Consider the following 22,840-nt stretch of genomic DNA (forward strand, 5'->3'; position numbering starts at 1 on the left):
GCAGAATAGTGAGCGCAGCTCTGGAGTATAATACAGGATGTAACTCAGGATCAGTACAGGATAAGTAATGTAATGTATGTACACAGTGACTGCTCCAGCAGAATAGTGAGTGCAGCTCTGGAGTATAATACAGGATGTAACTCAGGATCAGTACAGGATAAGTAATGTAATGTATGTACACAGTGACTGCACCAGCAGAATAGTGAACGCATCTCTGGAGTATAATACAAGATATCATTCATGATCAGGGTTATATTCACCATATACGGTATTTCTTACTGTTGTGCTAAGCCCTTTGAAGCTGTATGAGGACGGTCTCGTGCTAGGAGGATATGTGATGGGGTTATGTTGCCTAATGCTCACTTTAGAGATATGTTTTCACTACTTATGTTGTATATTCTGCAGGTGCTGTAAATATTTTTGGTGCTGGCCCTTTAATTACAAAGCAGTGACTTCTATATAATGTCTGAAGAAATCTTTGTGTTTGTCTTCACACATATGTAGAATTTATGGTCTTGTACGGAGAATAAAGGCCGCGCTCAGTGGGGATAATGTGGTTTATTGTTCATTTACTGCAAGGTTGGGCAGCGGGAGATGATAAATGAAGTGTCAGACACTAACTAAACCTATCCCCTCCATCACTACCCCCCTCTGGTAATATCCTGGAATCTAGTACAATAGATTTCTATGTATTTTGTAGTCATGCTCTGGCATTCTATTATAATAACCACGTCCCGCCGCTAATTCCAGGACACTGTCTCTACAACATTCCTTGATGCTGATGTTCTGTGTTGCGTCCCCTTCTTATTATGGGGGGATCTGCCGGGAACTGATGGAATGAGAATTGATCTGCCAGGGTGTAATTTCAAGGCAGAAAAAGATTTATATTAATGGGAGACAGGGAGCAGGATACTGGGGCAATGACGGAAAAATCAACCTGTCATCGGCTGGAATATGGGGAGAATAATTCATTTCATATCCTGTAAACATACATGTGGGGGGGGGGGGATTGGCTCATGTTATGTGTCGTGTTACATGTCCATGTGGGAGGAGTGGTAAATAGCGCTTTGGATCAGATTGACACCCTGGTATGTGTGCGTCACGTACCTGGGCAAGACTGGTACTATGGGAAGAAAGCACTAGATGAGGCAGTGTCATGCACTGGGAAAAGCTCTGCCCGGCCCTTGGGTCCTGGCATCATGTAGACATTGCTATGAAGTACACCCTTCATAGTAGTGGTGCCCCCTATTGTTTGTGGATTCTTTCAGCAGGATGATGCCCCTGCCACATTGCAAACGTTGTTCAGAACTTAACAAAGAGTACAAGGTGATGATTTGGCCTCCAAATCTCTGCGAAGTCAGTCTTGTTCTCCCAAGACTGCTTGTCAGATCACTGTAGTATCAAATTACAGCTGCCCATAGAAGTCTATGGATAGAGGAGCATTTAGGAGTGTCAGAGAAGTAGAGACACAGACAGAGACTGCTGCAGCTAATAGTAAGTTTTCTAATTCACCACATGTCCCTTAGTCACATCAACACTGCTCAGTACTTCTCATTAATGTCCTATAAGATATTACTGATGCATCTGAGTGAGTAATGGAGCAAAACAATATGTAAAGTTTTGTAAATCACAGCATATAACGTATTTTATACATTCTGTGGGCTCCCTCCATTCTTCTTACAGTAACCATATAACTATAGGATAGGCTATTCCACAGATTCAAAGTCCTTACAGTAAAGAACCTGTTCCTGGAGTAGGCTATTCCACATATTTACAGTCCTTACAATAAAGAAGTAATTCCTGGGGTAGGCTATTCTGCAGATTCACAATCCTTACAGTAAGGAAGCCTTGTTGCCTCTAGAGATTAAAGCTTTTTTTTATTTACTTACTCCCGACGGAGGAAGTCTTGTGCAAGTGCTGCTGTGTAGCAGGAGGCCATTACATGTGTCCATTTAGACATACGCTGACATATAGACAGAAACTGGTGTTTTCCCCTAGATGCACAGTGCTTGAGAGATGAATCAGGCGTGCTTCACTACCTGAAGGTTGTTCATGATGCAAGATACCGAGACGCTTAAAGCCTCTGCCCAGCTGTGAGCATAAAACATCATATACATATAACATTGCTTTATAATTACATTATTTATGCTAATTCAGAGTTGCACTCATAATTCTGTAGTCTTCACAGTGCATTAGAGACCAGTGTACGGCGCGGTGCACCAGAGATCGTTGCACGGCGCGGTGCATCAGAGACCGTTGCACGGCGCTGTGCATCAGAGACCGGTGTATGGCCGCGTTGCATCAGAGACCGATGTACAGCGCGGTGCGTCAGAGACCTGTGTACGAGCGCGGTGCGTCAGAGACCTGTGTACGAGCGCGGTGCGTCAGAGACCGATGTACGGTCACGGTGCATCAGAGACCGGTGTACGGCCGCGTTGCATCAGAGACCGGTGTACGGCCGCGTTGCATCAGAGACCGGTGTACGGGCATGGTGCATCAGAGACCGGTGTACGACCCGGTGTATCAGCACTGGTCTCTTATTTCTTACATGCTCAATTCCCTTTCATCGTCTGCAGATTCTACAAAGACAAACATTCGTTTTCCTGACAAATGGAACCTTCCGGATCTTTGTCTGTAGAGTAAATTGCACTTGAGTTCCGGAACATCCAGAATTACTTTTCATTCATCACCGGAGTCTTCTCTGCGCAGTTTTCGTCTCTTGAAAAAGAATTTCCAGCTAATTCGCCGCCATGTACAAGGGTCGCCTACGGCAGGGGCCAATTATGGATGAAATACGTATATCACCATGAAGTCCTTGAGTTGCCCTCTTATTTCAAGGTGTTCAAAGATAAACTTGGCCATTATATCTATTTATGGGAAAGTTTGGCGACTACCAGTATGTTTAGCGTTAGAAGTTCATCCAACTTTCCCAAATCCAGATTAAAAATCTTTGTCAGTGCTACAATACACTGGAGGATTCATCACTGTAAGATGACACATTTGATTTCAGGAGTTTGGGAAAGGTGGGTGACTGACTTGGTATTTGTCACCCAGCTTGTCCACCAACAGCTATAACTAACAAGCATACAGAATTTTTTTCTGTAATATTCTTCACATGCACTTGTCATTTTCTGTACGCCAGGTCTAGTACCAGCCAGCCCATAAATTTTTGGCTTTTTTTTTTTTCCATATAATCCACTGTATCAGCAGAGTCAGGGCTGGAGCCCCGGCCTTGACTCTCTCTGTATTCTCGGCGCGTGTTCGCACTTCATCCCGTCCTCCATCATCCCTGCTGTTCTCATTACCCACAGAGCTCATTCTCGCAGGAAAATGGCTTTCTTGTTTCTGTCAATGGAATTATACAGAACGTACCGCGCACAGCTTGGGCATGAAATGTGCCAATCGCGCCGCACTTTCTGAGGGTCTTTAGTCGCATTGACCTGGTTTTGACCCTGTAAATTGAATCCACTAAACTAACCGGCCCTAAAATTGCTTCTTTTCATAGAAATGTCAAGTTATATATTGGAATAAAATACGTCAACTCTGAATGTGATTAAAACGTCCAAATCCGGGATTTGTCTTCATTATAACAGAAGCGAAAATCGCAGAGAGATCTGACCGTCTAGTGTGTGAGATGAGTGTAAGAGGAAATATCATTATGTGATTTATACAATCCAGAGCTGCACTCTTATCCTGTACTGATCCTGAGTTACATCCTGTATTATACTCCAGAGCTGCGCTCACTATTCTGCTGGTACAGTCACTGTGTACATACATTACATTACTTATCCTGTACTGATCCTGAGTTACATCCTGTATTCTACTCCAGAGCTGCACTCACTATTCTGCTGGTGCAGTCACTGTGTACATACATTACATTACTTATCCTGTACTGATCCTGAGTTACATCCTGTATTCTACTCTAGAGCTGCACTCACTATTCTGCTGGTGCAGTCACTGTGTACATACATTACATTATCCTGTACTGATCCTGAGTTATATCCTGTATTATACTCCAGAGCTGTGCTCACTATTCTGCTGGTGCAGTCACTGTGTACATACATTACATTACTTATCCTGTACTGATCCTGAGTTACATCCTGTATTATACTCCAGAGCTGCGCTCACTATTCTGCTGGTGCAGTCACTGTGGACATACATTACATTACTTATCCTGTACTGATCCTGAGTTACATCCTGTATTATACTCCAGAGCTGCGCTCACTATTCTGCTGGTACAGTCACTGTGTACATACATTACATTACTTATCCTGTACTGATCCTGAGTTACATCCTGTATTATACTCCAGAGCTGCACTCACTATTCTCCTGGTACAGTCACTGTGTACATACATTACATTACTTATCCTGTACTGATCCTGAGTTACATCCTGTATTATACTCCAGAGCTGCACTCACTATTCTCCTGGTACAGTCACTGTGTACATACATTACATTACTTATCCTGTACTGATCCTGAGATACATACTGTATTATACTCTAGAGCTGCGCTCACTATTCCGTTGAATCACTATATACATACATTACATTACCTTCTTGACCTTCCTCATTCAAACCCCATGTAAATGACCAAGTGTGCTTCCAAAGTGGGGTGTGCAGTGGAGAACACTCGGAGCGACATCTGAGTACATTCAGTTATACATTCGCTTCTATGGGGGCTTCCAATCTATTCAGAACAGAATGAATGGAAAGCCCCCATAGAGGTAAATGCATCACAGAATTCACTAGGGTGTCACTCTGAGTGTCATCCAACTGCATTTTGCTGCACACTCAGCCCCACATCAGGAGCGTGCTTGGTCGTATGAATGGTCCATAAGTCCCTACATGCAATGTGATTGTTCTGGATAACTCCGGAGTATCCCTTTAATAGTGTCAGTCTGCTGGATTCTCTAATATGACATTTATAACCATATCTTGCTATGTAACTTGTGGCCCTTTGCATACACTGTCCGGCCCTTGTTAACATGTAGGAATCTTTTTAGTCCACCTTGAATGTCGCTGACCTAAATCCCACTCCTATGAGATTCCCCGCAGTGTAAGGAGACAATCCCATCAGCTTTCTTGCACATGGTGTCATGACTGATCTTGTGTCTTCGGCCTCCCTGCTGTATTTCCTTAGAATCCCATCTTCCCGGGCCCATCAGGGGTGATGTCTGAATATTGAGCCCCGCTCCTGCTGCCTTCCCCACTGAGCTGACAATCATTGATTTCTGTTATAGGATACAGTGATGATTGTTCAGGACCCTCACACCTGAGTAGAGACAGCGCCCCCTCCCCCTGTCAGGCTGTAATATTTGTTTCCTTCGACGTTATATTACGGGCTCATATCTATATATTGATTGGGGTCGTTCAGTTAATTCTGCCACATAATGACTTGTTCTGCAGGTTGGATTTCACACTATTCTTGATTTATTGTTTTATTATGTGCAGTATCCATGTGTATCCAAGAATTCACACACAGCAGTTTGGGGTTGTAAAGTGTACAGCTTTGCGTATCTTGGAAGATGTTTTGCTACGTGCTAGGCATATTATATGGTAAAATCCTGCAACATTCAGAGCTGAATTCATAATTAAACCAGTTATCTCTCCTTCTTCCCCTGCTGGTTAGTACTTTGTATCATTTATAGAGAAAGAAAGGGCAACAGTATTATTTCTACCTTCATCGTTTACAGAGTAGCAAACAGTACTATCTGTGCCTACATCATATACAAGGAGGCAGCAATATCTGCATCTCTATTGTACACCTGGATTAAATGGGAGGCAGCACTGTCTTTGTCATTCATAGGTGTAGACAAGGCAGCAATATTATTTGTACAGTCATCATTTACTGGACCGTAGTACTATCTGTGCCTACATTATATACAAGGGGTCAGTGATATTGGATCTTGTACATGCAGAACGGAGAAACAGTGCTTTTTGAGTCTGTTATTCATAGGTTTAGGCAGGGTGGCACTACTATCTGCGTTTACAAAATTTATAGGGAGAGACGGAGGTAGTACTGTCTGTACCTACATCTTATGCAAGATATATACCGTGGCAGCAGTTCTTGTATCTCTACCATATTTAAAAGGAGAGACTGGAGGAAAGCATTTAGCACTGCCTCCCTGTCTCTCCTTGTGTATGATACCGTTACAGATAGTACTACCTCCCTGTCTCTCCTTGTGTATGATACCGTTACAGATAGTACTGCCTCCCTGTCTCTCCTTGTGTATGATACCGTTACAGATAGTACTGCCTCCCTGTCTCTCCTTGTATATGATGCAGTTACAGATAGTACTGCCTCCCTATCTCTCTCTGTATATGATGTAGTTACAGATAGTACTGCCTCCATGTCTCTCCATGTATATGATGTAGCTACAGATAGTACTGCCTCCCTGTCTCTCCGTGTATATCATGTAGTTACAGATAGTACTGCCTCCATGTCTCTCCCTGTATATGATGTAGCTACAGATAGTACTGCCTCCCTGTCTCTCCGTGTATATCATGTAGCTACAGATAGTACTGCCTCCATGTCTCTCCCTGTATATGATGTAGCTACAGATAGTACTGCCTCCCTGCCTCTCCTTGTATATGATGTAGTTACAGATAGTAATGCCTCCATGTCTATCCCTGTATATGATGTAGTTACAGATAGTACTGCCTCCATGTCTCTCCTTGTATGTGATGTGAATTCAGATAATGCTGTATGTCTTCTCTGTCTGTCTGTGTCTCTCTCTATCTCTATACATCATATACAAAGAGAGGCAAAAGGACAGTACTATCTGAATCTGTATCACTTACAGTTATTGGTAGGGAGACAGTGATGTCTACCTGTGTCTACAAAATTACAGGGAGATACAGGAATAAAGTAGTGTCTATACCTACAAGGAGAGATAGTAAGGCAGTACTCTCTTTACCTACATCATATACTGGAAGAGACATGGATGCAGTACTATCTGTACTTACATTATATACGAGGTGAGACATGGAGGCAGTGCTAATACCCAGCTTTCCCAGGACCAGATATACGAGTCAATGCACCCTCAATGGATATTTTTGTTTGTGTATAGGAGGCAGTGCTCCTTAAAATTTCCCAATAGGCCAAGTTATTGTTAGTTGTGTACTAATTGAACCTGTGTTTCGGTTCTGGTGCCATCCATCAGGGGGCATCATCCCGTCTCATGCAGCTCTTTATATATTACATGTGATACATTGTAACCGTCTCTTCTGAGGATTTAGTGGTGGATTATCCGGCTGTGTGCGCCCCGCTGCAGGGTTTGGGCCGCTGCTCCTTCATGCCTGGCTAAACTCCATCACAAGAACATTATCCTCCCACTTTGTGTGGCCAACTGGTTCATTGTATCTCCAGCGAAACACACGAGGCCGAGACTATCACAATGACAAATGGCCCCCTCCAGATAAAAACCGCCATGACAACGTTTAATTTCCTTTCTTCTCATTGAATTGATCATTTTCATGTTGTATTTTTTTTTTTCCTCTCTGAACGTGTGTAAAAGTTTATGGTTTATTTGTCACGGAGTAAAGCAGGACAGGCTAAAACAAGCAAGTCTACGGGAAGTTTATTCCATCAAGGTCAACAGTAGTAGTCACAATAATTCTTCTTTGTTTCCACCAGAAGAACCTGTGTTATATTTAACTGTAGCCACAGTAACCAATTGTACCACATTCTATCGCATTCATCCTTGTACATATTTGATCAAACAGTAGGAAGCCCTCCTGCCCCGACAAGGCGACCTCATTAAGTGCAGGGTCATATGTACAACGAAGAACCTCAAATTTTATTTATATATTTAGTCTATAGTATTTTTATAGTTGTAATGCAGTTTTTTCTTTGTTGCTTATAGCCTTTGTGCTGTGTCAGAGTGCTGCTATATTTTTTTGTTTTTTATGTATTTTACCACAGTAGGTTGCACCTGTTCACATTGGGAGATGCTGTCTGAATTTTCTTCTATGTATACTATAATACTGCCCTATGTACAAGACTATGACTACTATAACACTGCCCCCATGTACAAAAATATAACTATTATATTGTTGTGTCTATCTAGAAGAAGATAATCCTATAATACTGCTCCTATGTACAAGAATATAACTACTATAATACTGCTGCTATGTACAAGAATATAACTGCTATAATACTTCTCCTGTGTACAAGAATATAACTACTATAATACTGCTCCTATGTACAAGAATATAACTAATATAATACTGCTCCTATGTACAAGAATATAACTACTATAATACTGCCCCTATGTACAAGAATATAACTACTATAATACTGCTGCTATGTACAAGACTATAACTGCTATAATACTTCTCCTGTGTACAAGAATATAACTACTATAATACTGCTCCTATGTACAAGAATATAACTAATATAATACTGCTCCTATGTACAAGAATATAACTACTATAATACTGCTCCTATGTACAAGAATATAACTACTATAATACTGCTCCTATGTACTAGAATATAGCTACTATAATACTGCTCCTATGTACAAGAATATAACTAATATAATACTGCTCCTATGTACAAGAATATAACTACTATAATACTGCTCCTATGTACAAGAATATAACTACTATAATACTGCTCCTATGTACTAGAATATAGCTACTATAATACTGCCTTCTGTGTACAAGAATAGAACTACTTAAATACTGCTCCTATGTACAATAATATCACTACTATAATACTGTCCCCTATGTACAAGAATATAACTACTATAATACTGCCCCTATGTACAAGAATATAACTACTATAATACTGCTCCTATGTACAAGAATATAACTACTATAATACTGCCCCTATGTACAAGAATATAACTACTATAATACTGCTGCTATGTACAAGACTATAACTGCTATAATACTTCTCCTGTGTACAAGAATATAACTACTATAATACTGCTCCTATGTACAAGAATATAACTAATATAATACTGCTCCTATGTACAAGAATATAACTACTATAATACTGCTCCTATGTACTAGAATATAGCTACTATAATACTGCCTTCTGTGTACAAGAATAGAACTACTTAAATACTGCTCCTATGTACAAGAATATAACTACTATAATACTGCTCCTATGTACAAGAATATAACTACTATAATACTGCTCCTATGTACAAGAATATAACTACTATAATACTACCTCCTATGTACAAGAATATAACTACTATAATACTGCTCCTATGTACAAGAATATAACTACTATAATACTACCTCCTATGTACAAGAATATAACTACTATAATACTGCTCCTATGTACAAGAATATAACTACTACAATACTACCTCCTATTTACAAGGATATAACTTATATAACTTTATTTCGGGGTGACCCATATACGTTCCCGCTATTGGGGTTTTCCTGCTTGTTCCCGTTTCTTCTCTTCTGTGTCTCTGGAGGATTTTCTCCTCTAGTAATATATAAATCTTGCGCCGTTCTCCTCTATGACGGTCGATGCTGATGGACCTTGATTGTGTTTTATGCTGGTAGGAAACTGCTCTTGTGGCTGACTGAAAATCAATCCAGTAAGTCAACCATAGCTGAGCCCAGCATAATCTATTACTGGTTTTGGGATTACGTCTTGACGTCAAATAAATAGCTAATTTCGTTCAATGGGAACCCATAGGGGGTTGGGTAGGATTTGGCCTCTTGTGACATCGGCCTTGATCCTTGTAGATCCTCTAAGACGTGTTTGGAAATAAATTCTGCAGAAATCCTGGGGTATACGGTCGCCTCCCTGTAAATGTGGGGTCACTTCTGCATGTATTATTGTCACATCCGGAGCTGCATTTGGAATTCTACTGGTCTTCTCTATGCATTTGCAGCCTATATCAGTTCACATCTCATTGCCAACGCCTCCTGCTGGTTCAGGGTCTGCTCAGAACATGCTGTGCCCAATTGTAGGAGATATAGATGTGAGGCTGCTTAGAATGAAAAATCCCTGGATTCATTGCCCTATATACAGAAACCTTCCTGGTAGTGCCACTAAAGGGTATGGTCATTTGTAGCGTACACGGACAGAACCCCTATAATTTACAATCTGCCATTATAGAAAGAACATAAGTTCTAACATGTCGAAACTCTATATCTGCCGCCGGTTTCCTCACCAATAATGTCCGTACTTAAAGGGGTTATGCCATGAGGCCATCTTCTACCTTGAATTCCTCTACAAATACCAGCCCTTTGGAAATTCGAAGCAGAGTTTTTAGTCTCTGTTGTGGGTTTTCCTATCCGTTAACCTCTGATACAATGGGGCTGATTAGCCCGAGCCTTGCGGCACTGTTTCTGCAGCTGAATCAACTGAGGAATCCATGGTGAGATCAAGTAAAGCACTAAACTGAAATAAAAGAACCATCGATCTTGGTTTCCTCTTGAAAACAATATCAAAAAGGGGGGGGGGGGGAGAAAAAATGACAACTATTAGCATACAGATTCCTCCGTGTTTACCTAGCCTTAAAATCCATAGGGAGAGGACGAGGAAGATTTGAGTAAGAAACACACAAAGCTGGTGCTGCTGCTAATAGGAAGAATCTATCTCACCCCAAGTACTTAATTAAAGAGGACCTTTCATGGATTTGGGCACATGCGGTGTTATATACTGCTGGAAAACCGACAGTGCGCGGAATCCAGCACACTGGCGGCTTTCCCGATCTGTGCCCCGGCTGAAGAGCTATCGGTGCCAGTACCGTAGCTCTTTACACTCAGAAGGGTGTTCCTCCACAGCAGCGACTATAGCGCTGTACAGTGTGAGCGGAGAGGAACGCCCCCTTCCTCCTGATAATACTCTTCTATGGAGGAGTACTGTGGGAAGGGGGCGCTCCTCCCGTCTCACAGTACAGCGCTATAGGCGCTCCTGTGGAGAAGGACGTTCCTGACAGAGTGTCAGGAACGCCCTTCTGACTGTGAAGAGCTACAGTACTGGCACCGCTAGCTATTCACCCGGGACCTGAATTCAGCGCACTGTCGGCTTTCCAGCGGTATATAACACCACATGTGCCCAAATCCTCTTTAACAGCAATACATGTCAGTACTTAGCTGTGATGTCCTATACGGTTCTGCTGAGTGACGGGGAGAGAGTTATGGAGCAAAATCAGGGATTTTTTGTGGTGTTTATAGAGTACTTAGTCTTCCTCCCCCCTTCTTACCCCCTTATCAGCTCAGGGGCAACAAAAAAATTAGAGGGAGACTCTGCTAGAGATATCCAATGTGGACTGGTCTGAAATCCACTTGCTTTTCATGGCAGCTAATCCTTAACACATAATTTTCTCTCATTTCATTACAGATTTTCCAGGAGTCATCACTCAGCTTTCCTGGGCTCGTGAATTTCACCATTGGTTAGATATGCAGCAGTATTTCTCTCCTTCTACTGCTACTTGTATAGCAAGATTGACCAGTCAAGGAAAGCTGGGTGACAACTGTTTGTAATAGCTGTGATGATATCAATACTCCTGGTCACTCTGCTTTCCTAGGAGCAGATAGGTCATGAATAGGACTTATAAGAAGGAATTCTCTGGGGGGGTTTTATTTTGGGGTGTGTTTGAGTCATTTTGGGGTGTACTTGCATTGTTCCTTTCTTTACGAAAACCACTGTGAAAAAAAGACGGCCATATCTGTGGTCGATCTTCTTGCTGCAGGCGGCAGAATTTTTGTCTCATCTGGATTTTTCCGCGGACATGTAGAATTTTGTGAAGTAAAAGTAATTAGTTCCGGGCGGGCGACTTTATCGAGTCAATGATTTTACAACTGGCAGGACGCTGGTAACGGAGGAGCAGGTTAGGAAATAATACGCCGAGGGATGAGACGCACTATTTCTTCCCCGCACCGCGTTGGATCACGTCTTCCGTGTCATCTCGGTTTTAAATAGCCTTTTGATGCAATACTCGGAGACAATGCGTTCCGAATGTAGTGCCATTAAATTCCCTGCACCCGCCCAGAACACAGAAGCCTTTACAAACCGCAGTAATTACTTGGCAGAGGGAGCGGCGCTTTTGGGATTTGCAGAGTCAGTTTTTTTTTCTTGTTCTCTACCAGGTTCTCGTTTCACCTCCATGGTGGCGATCACACCATCGAACAAAGAGCGTGGGTGGAAGCGCGCAATTTACACTAGAATTGCTATAGAACAGAAGATGTATAGATTGTAGTCATCGATGACGCATTGATCGTCGTCATGCAGTTTGGTTTATTTCAGCTCAATTTTGCCTTTTACTGCTGCACTCGCCTGTGCTCATCCTGGGCCACCTGGTTCATTAACAGAATGCAAATGTATGTGTCCGTACACTGTGCACATGGCTACCATATCCATAGACCAAACCTTCCCCAAATTGGAGCAGCCCAAGAAGGAAAGGTTTCCTCAGAATACCCCTACCAAATAATTTTACCAAAAAACATAAAAAATGGTAATTTGATGTCGTTTTTTAGAAAAGTTTTAGAATTTTCAGAAAAAATTGGTTTCACTTGCAAAATTAGAAAACCTCACCAACTGCATTTTTTTCCGTCTGTCACCGAGTATTCAGCAGGCTCCCTTAGTTTCACTTTAACAGTATAATGCTCCCCAGAACACCCCATACACAGTATGCTACTAAGTAGCTACACACATGATATAATGTTCCTGAGTGGAACCTACATATGAAATGATGCTCTCTGTTTGGCCCTAAACCCAACATAATGCTCCCCAGTTACCCCTACACACAATATAATGCTCACCACTAGACACAATATAATGCTCCCCAGTGACCCCTACAAACATTATAATGTTCCCCACTTGCCCCTAAACACAATATAATGCTCCCCAGTGATATCACATAATATAAGTCTCCCCCAGTGACCACTACACACAATATAATGCTCCTCACTCTCCCCTAAACACAATATAATGCTCCCCCGTGGCATCCAACAATAAAAAGCTCCCCAGTGAGTATTACAGACAATATAATGCTCCGCAGTGGCCCCTACACACAGTAAAATGTTCCCCACTCGCTCCTAAACACAATATAACTCCCCAGTGACTTCACATAATATAAGGCTCCCCCGTGACCACTACACACAATATAATGCTCCTCATTCTCCCGTAAACACAACATAATGCTCACCAATGGCATCACACAATAAAAAGCTCCCCAGCGAGCACTACACACAATACTATACTCCCCAGTGGCCCTTACACACAGTATAATATTCCCCACTCGCCTGTAAACACAATATAATGCTCCCTAGTGAACCCTACTTACAATATAATACACAATAATCTGTGTCTGTCACCCCGAACACAGTATAATGTTCCCATTTGTCCCCTGCATATACTACATTGCTCCCTGGTGTCCCCTACAACTAGCAGAATTGCCCCCAGTGGGTACCGCACAGAGTATAATGCTTCCTAGTGTCCTCTGCACATTGTATAATGCTCCCTGGCCTACACACTCAGTATAATGGTCCCCAGTGGCCCCTATACACGCTCTTGTATTTCTGTATAGTTGAATGAAGCTAAGCATGTACTGTTTTTTTTTCCATCTGTATGATATACGGTATGTATGTGTACACCAAGGCCATGGCCCAAGTGACGTATAAATGTATAGACTGGATTATTAGCTCCTGGGTGCTAGATGATGAGAGATTACAATCTGAGTATATTATAGGAAAATGTAATAAAGTATATCTAGTTCATCTGCGCTACAGAATATGTTGGTGCCATATAAGTATATCCCCAATCAGTACATTTTTGGGCCTGACTCAGGAGGTTGACCTTCACGTACATGGTCCCCAATGCTAGATCTGTAATAGACTGCCACTGACCATGTGCAATGTTTAACGCTGTGCTCCTCTGTGACAGCTGCTCCCCAAGAGCTGAACTTCAAGACCCAGCTTTCCCAAGTGCAGATACAACATCTAAACAGAAGATTGTTCAGAGGAGGACAATTCATGGATTGGGAAGGGAATAGATGGGGTGCAGATAGATATTTCCTGCCTTGTATGAAGGGTTGTGTCATCATTCGCAGTTCCCGTCACTGACTGATTATCTCCGTTTCCTTCTTCCAGGCCGTCGCCGGATATTTTGACATGTTCTTCGAGAAGGATTGTCATACACCAGTAAGTACATCAGACACCGGTGTAAATTAATTATGGGAGCGCGTGTAGTGCGGCGCGCCTCCGGGCTGTGTGCGGATGAGGTGCATTTTGTTGTTGTAAGCATTTCATGTAATAGAGTAATGTAGCGTGATATTATAACTACTGCTCCCAATCTGTGTCATTAGGTGTCCTTCTCCACCGGCCCCACATGTGTCAGGACCCATTGGAAGCAGACCGTTTTCCTCCTGGAGAAGCCGCTGGCGGTTAGCGCAGGTAAAGTGGCGGCGGGTAATGTGCGTCACCAACCACATAACCTCTCTGCTACATCTGGTCTTATTCCTTCCTCCTCCAAACTTATCCAAAACCCTACAGAATAAGCAGCCGAACATGAGCATGGGGCGACTTCTCCTCTCCTATCACGTATGACATCACAGCTTGTTTCCCGCTATATACCCCTTGTATACCAGTACAATCTGCGCAGCCTTCTCCTTCATCTCCTATACCCTACTCTTAATAATTTCTTATATTTTCACGTTACATTATAAGCTCTTTCCTCCTCCTCATATTCCATTATATGATATCCCCTTCTCTAACCTCCCCCCCCATACCTGCACTATTACATTATAACCCCTTCTCCAAATCCCCCTCCCGATTATTACATTGTAACCTCTCTACACCCCTCCTTCATCCTAGTAGCCGCCCAAAGTGCTAGACATTGTATTACATTGTAAATCTTGTTCTCTTCTCCTGCTAATATCTCATCTGTTACTTAATATCCTCTCCCTGCTCTCTGCCGTATACCCAAATTATTCACTAATATCCCCCTCCTCATGTCCTTATACATTGTCGCCTTGTCCCTTCCTCATATCCTCATACATTGTCGCCTTGTCCCCTCCTCATATTCTCATACATTATCACCTCCTCATATCCTCCTACATTGTCACCACATCCCCCTCCTCATATTCTTATACATTGTTACCTCTCCCTCTCCTCATATTTTTATACAATGTCACTTTGTGTCCCCCCTCCTTATAGTCCCATACATTGCCACCTTGTCCCCTCCCTCATATTCTTATGTATTGTTGCCTCTCCCCCTCCTCATATCCTTATACATTGTCACTTTGTCTCCCCCTTTTTATAACCCTATACATTGTCCTCTTATCCCCCTTATATCCTTATACATGGTCACTTTGTGTCCCATTTCTCATATCCTTAAACATTGCCACCTGACCCCACTCCTCATATCCTTATACATTGCCACCTTGTCCCCCTCCTCATATCCTTTATATATTTTTTCCTCTCCCCCGCCTCACATTCTTATACATCTCTCCCTCTCCTCATATCCTTATACTGTACATTGTCAATTGGTGTCCCCCTCCTCATATCCTTATACAGTCACCTTGTCACCCTCCTGTTACCTTTCTACATTGTCATCTTGTCCCCCTCCTTATATCCTTATACATTATCACCTGTCCCCCTCCTCATATCCTTATACATTGTTACCTGTCCCCCTCCTCATATCCTTATACATTATCACCGGTCCCCCTCCTCACATCCTTATACATTATCACCTGTCCCCCTCCTCACATCCTTATATATTATCACCTGCCCCCTCCTTATAGCCTTTTACATTATCACCGGCTTCCACCCCTCGTATCCTTATACATTGTCACCTGTCCCCCTCCTCATATCCTTATACATTGTCCCCCTGTACCCTTCCTCTTTCTTCTCCATAACCTGTCTCCTCTCCCTCTTATCCACTGGTATTGACTCTACACCCCCCTCAGCCCCATTGCCATCTCTGCCTCACTATTTCGTTCATCCTGATGTTGACTTCCATTTTTCGTCTGTCTTCTACTCCCTCGCCCCCATCTCCTCCCCCGCATCTCTCTTTACTACCTGTCATCATGGCCGCTGTCAGGAACATCAGCCCAGTTTGTCTCTTTTCATTATTTGGGCCGTCCCTCTCTGAGATGCTTGATATACTCTCCCTCTGTATAACACCCTGGCGGCGGGGGTTTCGGCGTCAGATAAAACCCTTCTGTCGAGCCTTCCTGTCACATTGAAGGAGGAGAGTGATGTGTTCTGGAACTTTATAGACTATGCCGGGGGAGACATAATGTGTTCATTTCACAGGCCGACTCCGCATTGCAGTCCTAGTGATGCTCGGCTCGCACCGTCCCTGCTCAATCCCTGATTTTACATTCTTTAGATAGTATCTGTCGGCTTAGAGAAAACCTGCCCAGAATACATGAACCTCCTGCAAGTGGATAGATACTCATTGCATTGTGTCAGTCATTGCTGTGTGACATCTTATCCTTACAAGACCCCAGATCCGACAGCTGTCTTATGCTTAGTTAGTGCAGACTGTGCCGAGACACTCTTGTGTCCTAGGTCTAGTAATATGGCCACAGTTAAAGATGGAGGACAAATCTGTGTCCATGCTCGCCATGTGTATAAGGGCTACCTGTGGAGGGTATAGCTATAGGGGAGCAGCTAAATAATTGAGGACTTATCTATAGAATAAGTCAGCAATTAAAGATCATGTACCCCGGGTCCCCGGCTGATCAGCTATTGGAAGTGGGTGTAGCATTCAGGTGAGCACTGCAGCCTCTTCACTACTTACCAAGCACAGCACCATCCTGGCCATTTTAACACATTGGTGGGCCCAATGCAAAGGTTTTAAGTGGCCCCCATCACCACCGCTTGGACATAACTGACCCACACAAATTATAATGCCCCCCCTCAGTGGCCCTCACACAGTATAATGCCCCTTCAGTGGAGTCGCACTTTAACTTGTCCCTCCAGACATTAACCTGTTCCACCCCAGTGGCCTCTCAGACATTATATTATGGCGGTTTCCCCCACTGTTTCTTGCACCCTTCGGTTGCCCTCACAATATAAAGTCCCTTTCATGGTGCACCTACAGTTTAAGTGATAATGTGGCCCCCACAGATCTAGCCTTGATCCCAACATCATCTAGTTTGTCTTGGATGATATGGAGAGACTGAAGGATTGGAGCGAGCCTACACCCTCAGGAGATCTGTGCTTAGTTCTCCAAGATGGCGACGGGAACAGCCTCCCTGTTGAAATCTGCCAAAAACTTTTTGTACCTAGAAGCTGGCAAAGGTCACGCTAAACATTGATAGAATTTGTATTTCTCTTCATTGATGAACCCTTTAAGCCCATTAACCCTTGTATTTGTTAAAGCATTCTTACTTTTTTCAACATTTTTCCAGCACTGTAGCTGACCTTGCTCTTGCCGGTGCCCCTGGTTGTTGTAGTTTTCAGCTATGTGAGGCGGTATTCCTCATTTATATATTTCTACAGGGATCTTTAAGTCATAGGTCCGTTGTGAATAAGTATGTTGAGATGACCGTGAGGAAATACGAGCGAATTAACCTCTGATCAATTGTCGCCTTCGGATCCTGCCAGGACATTTATTTATTGTAACGAATAATGCAGCTGTCAGAGAACACGCTCATTCTACGAGAAAAAAGACCAGACTGCAGAAATTTTCCATTGGAGAGAAAATTATTTGCATACGTCTAAACTCATCGAAAAAACAAGAGGATGAATCACGGATTATAGATCTGCTTTATGGAGTATGTAAGACAGCAGCCATTCATCCATGTATACTCTAGGAGGGAAGCAGTGGTCACCCCAATACTGTTACTGCAGGAGACAGTCACCCCAATACTGCAACTACTGGAGGCATTGTGACCCCATTACTGTGACTGTAGGGGTGTTCTCACCCCAATACTCTGACTGCAGGGGGCATTTTCGCCCAATATTGTAACTGCAGGAGGTATTGTCACCCCAATACTGTAACTGTAGCGGGTGTTCTCACCCCATTACTCTAAATGCAGGGGTATTGTGACTCTATCACTGTGACTGCTGATGGGTTTTCACATCAATATTCTGACTTCAGAGTTATTTTCACCCCAGTACTGTGGCTGTAGGGGGTTTCTCAACTCAGTATTCTGATGGTAAGGGAGGTCGTACCCCAGTATTGTACCTGAAGGTGGCATCATTACCCCAGTACCGTGACTGCTGGAGATATTGTCACCCCAATACTGTGACTGCAGAAAATATATCTCCCCCTGCCTCCTTTTCTGACCCCAGTGCATGTTTTCACCCCCAGTACTCTGGTTGCAGAGAGTGTTTTTACCACCCCCCTATGGGGTCTTCTTTCCGCAGTCAGTACTTTGCAGGGGGTAGTTTCATGCAAAATGCTCTGACTGCAAAAGTTCTCATCTGGAATACTATGATGGCGGGCGATGTTCTCACCCTCAGTAGTCAGACATTATGTTCTTGAAATTCCTCTTACGTTAAACCTATAATAGTCTAGAAAACAAGTGTTGATGAGTTATACGGTCTGGATGTACGGTCTGGAAGATTCTGGACGTCCTGCATTCAGCATAAAATACAATAACCCTATAAATTCAGTGACCTTCAGCTTAATAGGATCTGCAGCCGAGTCTGTGATATATCTGCTGTACTGTAAAATCCCAAATATCCAAACTGTGAAGGTCAGAGGTAATGCATGCTCTCCTGTGTCCCATCCACCCCCACATGGTTCTCACCCCTGCAGTGGTCACCACGCTCTCCCCTCCCACCCTATATGTATATGTGTATATTTTGGGTAATCTATGACCAGACGGCTGCCGAGTGCTGCAAGTCTATATGTTGTCTTAAATCGTCACTGTAGGATAAATAAGGGGGCAGTATAGAGTAATAGTAAGACAAATTCCCTCCTAATCTGCCGCCAATGCCGCCGAGCTGTGTCCTGGCAGCCCGCAGGGGTGTGATGATAAGGATAGGGTGAAATGGATCTATTCCTCAGAGACGTTCTCTCCAGCTCCGGGCCAGTCGAGCCGCTGAATACATCAGTCATTTGATATCTACATGACACTGATTAATTGTTGCGATCAGGCCGCATGTTACGAAGCACCAGGCTCAGCTCAGCGGCGAGGAGAACACTCCACAAAGCAGATTGAAGGTTTAGCTGCTGCTTCCAGCCAGCAAATTATACATTGATTACCTCTCTCCGGTAAAGCGCTGCGACTGACGCCACAGATTTAAAGGGGTACAGAAGGAATTTGCAACTCTAGTTTTGGTACGCATCATTAGATGTAGATTTAAAGGGGCAGGGTTTTGTAAGATGCCTAAACATAGGAGTCAGATTGCACCAAATTTTTCAAGTCTGATCCATTTGGCTTAGGCTGGGCTCACGTCTGCACTGAAGTCTACATTGTAAACGTTACAGAAACCACTGAAAATCGGTGGAGAAGAAAGTCCTGCACAGACTGCATTATAGCCAATTGGGTTCCCCTGCAGACATGAATATTGGCCCAGATGTGCACCTATCTTTAGTCTACTAAATTTGGAAGGAAGATCAGCTCTCATGGTCTTAATGGTTGGATTTTACATGCCCCTTTTTTCTCTCTGCAGGTAAGACTTTGGACGGGAAGATAACCGTACGCAAAAACAGGAAGGACCCCCGTTCTCTCATCATAACCCTGTCTGTAAATGGCATCACCCAGACCTACATGCTGCAATAATGGCGGCCGACACCCTGGACTTCACCTCTTCTTTTTTTTTTATCACATTTGATTAAAGTCATTTAAAAAAAAAAATTGTGTTGTCGAGTCTGTTCGCAACGGTTGATGGGTAGTCAGCGACTGTTACATTGTTGCAGTAAGTCTGATCATGATCATTGACTCATTTCGTAGTTTGTATTGTCATCCCCTTATCTGACAACTCAAGATTTTGTTATTTTAAGGGGTTTTCCATGACCCCGTAACCACATTTACATTTGTAGACACTTAGAAGTTTTTGCAAATTTTGCAGAATTTTATAGATTTTCTCTAACAATCTTAATGGTGACATCTGTTGTCTCGATCGCTTTCCAATGGATATTACCATGAAACCAGGCTATGATTGGCAGACCTGGAGAATCTCCCTATAGCGTTACCCTAAAGAGGGGAGTATGGGGTCACTATCGAGTCAGGACCGTTCCTTGCAATACGGTTTAGCTATATATACCTAATAGTGATGGTGGCGATTGTATACCGTACACGTATGTTCTCGCCACGTGTGATACTAACAACTCCCATCATCCGAGCCGTCTCCCCTCATGTTCATTAGCTCACAGTTCATGCTTGTCTGACTCTCTCCGCTCTCCCGCTGCGCCACAAAACTGGATTTCCTACAAGTCACCCGAGGCGGCCATTATTATGCATTGTAATTAACTCTTCTGTTCTTCTATAAACTGCAGACTTCCCATTCGGCACGCTGACTCCCAGTGAGGGGTTCTGGCCTGAGACACAAGTTCTGCCCCCGCTAGTGATCTGTCACCAAAAAAACCCAAAATCATATTTTATATATAAAAATGTGTACAAGGTTTTGGGGGGGGGGGGTTCAGTTGTCCTTTTTCATCATACGGTTTTGGGGAATTTTTTTGGGCACAGAAATCCCTAATATCTGTTTATTTTAGGAAAGGAGGAGATTTGAAAAATTATATAATTTTTTTTTAATTTATTGCAACTTTTTTTTTACTTTTTTGGAAAGTCTAGGAGACTTGAGCAAGATTAGCAGTGCCCATGCGCTTCTTGTGTCCGGATCGCCAGTATTGTTACTGGTTCTTCCCTGTGTAATAGGGTAGAGACCGGGCAGCTATGAGCGGGTGCCATGTTAAAAAGTGCCACTGAGAAAGTATGGTGGATGCTGGCAAGAATGCCGAATCTTTAGACACTCCTGCCTGACTCTTAGGTTGTAGTTGCCACCACCTTGCAAAAATGTGTAGGCAACTTTTCCAGATCCTCACTTGTGCTTTGTGGTTTCCTCTTGGTGCCACTCAACATATGGCCTACCCATGTTACGACTTTCCCTCTGCTATACAAAGAAGGTTGTCCAGCCTCTGAGTCTTCCACCCAGACCTCCGCTGCTCCACTGTTCTGTCCATACAGTGCAATTCCAAAGCAACGGCCCATGTGGTGACATGATTGTGTCGGAGAACTGGTTACTACAAGTGTTGGTGTAGACCACTGTGACAATCGGGCAATGAGTTGGACCGAGAGAAGTGCTCTGTTCCTGTCGTATGGGTGGCTGATGTTGATCCTCCCAGTTTCCTTCTGGTGACGTCATCCTGTGTTATACCTGACTGCATCGATCAGTAAATGCTGGTGACAACGAGCCTTGGTGAGTAGGGTGTTTCTTGGCGGTGATACTAGTACACACAAGCAGTGAGGATCCGACTGTCCTGCACATGGTTAGGTTGGAGTAATGGTAGGGGGACACTTAACTGGTGTAGTTGGAGTGGATCATGGACCACTTGATCTCCATCATATGAGAATTGATGGAAGGTGACACCATTGTAAATCAGTAGAGTCTATTGGATAACCATTCTGTGATATTGCCAGCAGTGAACCTTCCACAATACAGGTGCGAACAGGGAACAACTGGCAATTACTGTGAGCTAGACAGGAGCGTATTTTGGGGCTGTACTTATACAACTCTATATGTATGTCATATATGTAACCTCTCTTCTGGCCACTTACGCCATGTCTCCCGGCAGATCGCTTTATACCTGGCATTGAGATGAATTGTGAGTTAGATCTGCCTGATCTGAATGAACACAGAGCTCCGGTGACAGCGGCAGAAAAGGCGACTGACAGTGAAGTATCAGGACGATTAATGCCCGGCGGCAATTAAGAATCTCATCAATTAGCGGCTGCCAGATCTGGTTTATTCTCAGTAAATGAGGTGAAGATGGAAAAGTTTCTGTACAATGTCACCAAACTCCATGACACAAATGTGAACAGCAACAAAATGAAAGCCAAAAATTACAAGAGAGACTGCAGGGATTATAACAGATTAAACTGTATGAATGGTAGTTATATAATAATTGTACATAAGAGCAGTATTATACTAGTTATACTGCCTCTTATATACAAGAATGTAACTTCTATAATACTGCCCCCTATGTACAAGAATATATCTACTATAATACTACTCCTATGTACAAGAATATAACTATTATAATACTGCTCCTATGTACAAGAATATAACTACTATAATACTGCTCCTATGTACAAGAATATAACTACTATAATACTGCTCCTATGTACAAGAATATAACTACTATGATACTGCCCCTATGTACAAGAATATAACTACTATAATGCTGCTCCTATGTACAAGAATATAACTACTATAATACTGCTCCTATGTACAAGAATATAACTACTATAATACTGCTCCTATGTACAAGAATATAACTACTATAATACTGCTCCTATGTACAAGAATATAACTACTATAATACTGCCCCCTAAGTACAAAAATATAACTGCTATAATACTACCTCCTATGTACAAGAATATAACTACTATAATACTGCCCCTATGTACTACTATAACTACTGTAATACTACCTCCTATGTACAAGAATATAACTACTATAATACTGCCCCTATGTACAAGAATATAGTAGATGTATTATTATACATAGAAGTATTATAATAGTTATATTCTTGTACATAGGGGGCAGTATTATGTAGTTATATTCTTGTACATAGGAGCAGTATTATAATAGTTATATTCTTGTACATAGGAGCAGTATTATCGTAGTTATATTCTTGTACATAGGAGCAGTATTATCGTAGTTATATTCTTGTACATAGGAGCAGTATTATCGTAGTTATATTCTTGTACATAGGAGCAGTATTATAGTAGTT

The 22,840-nt window shown here is 42.7% G+C and overlaps 1 protein-coding gene across 1 annotated transcript in view; it reads left to right on the plus strand.

Moving 5' to 3' along the window:
- PRMT3 (protein arginine methyltransferase 3) overlaps nt 1-19,694 on the plus strand; it is a 62,235-nt gene extending 42,541 nt beyond the window's left edge. The window contains exons 14-16 of the mRNA XM_075281299.1: nt 14,071-14,121; nt 14,286-14,373; nt 19,555-19,694. Of these exons, the coding sequence (XP_075137400.1) occupies nt 14,071-14,121; nt 14,286-14,373; nt 19,555-19,664 (249 nt within the window). The 3' untranslated portion in view covers nt 19,665-19,694. The remainder of the gene's footprint in view (nt 1-14,070; nt 14,122-14,285; nt 14,374-19,554) is intronic.
- The last annotated feature ends 3,146 nt before the right edge of the window (nt 19,695-22,840 follow it).

The sequence above is a fragment of the Leptodactylus fuscus genome, chromosome 7 (genome assembly GCF_031893055.1).
Source record: "Leptodactylus fuscus isolate aLepFus1 chromosome 7, aLepFus1.hap2, whole genome shotgun sequence".
In the NCBI taxonomy this organism is placed as follows: domain Eukaryota; kingdom Metazoa; phylum Chordata; class Amphibia; order Anura; family Leptodactylidae; genus Leptodactylus; species Leptodactylus fuscus.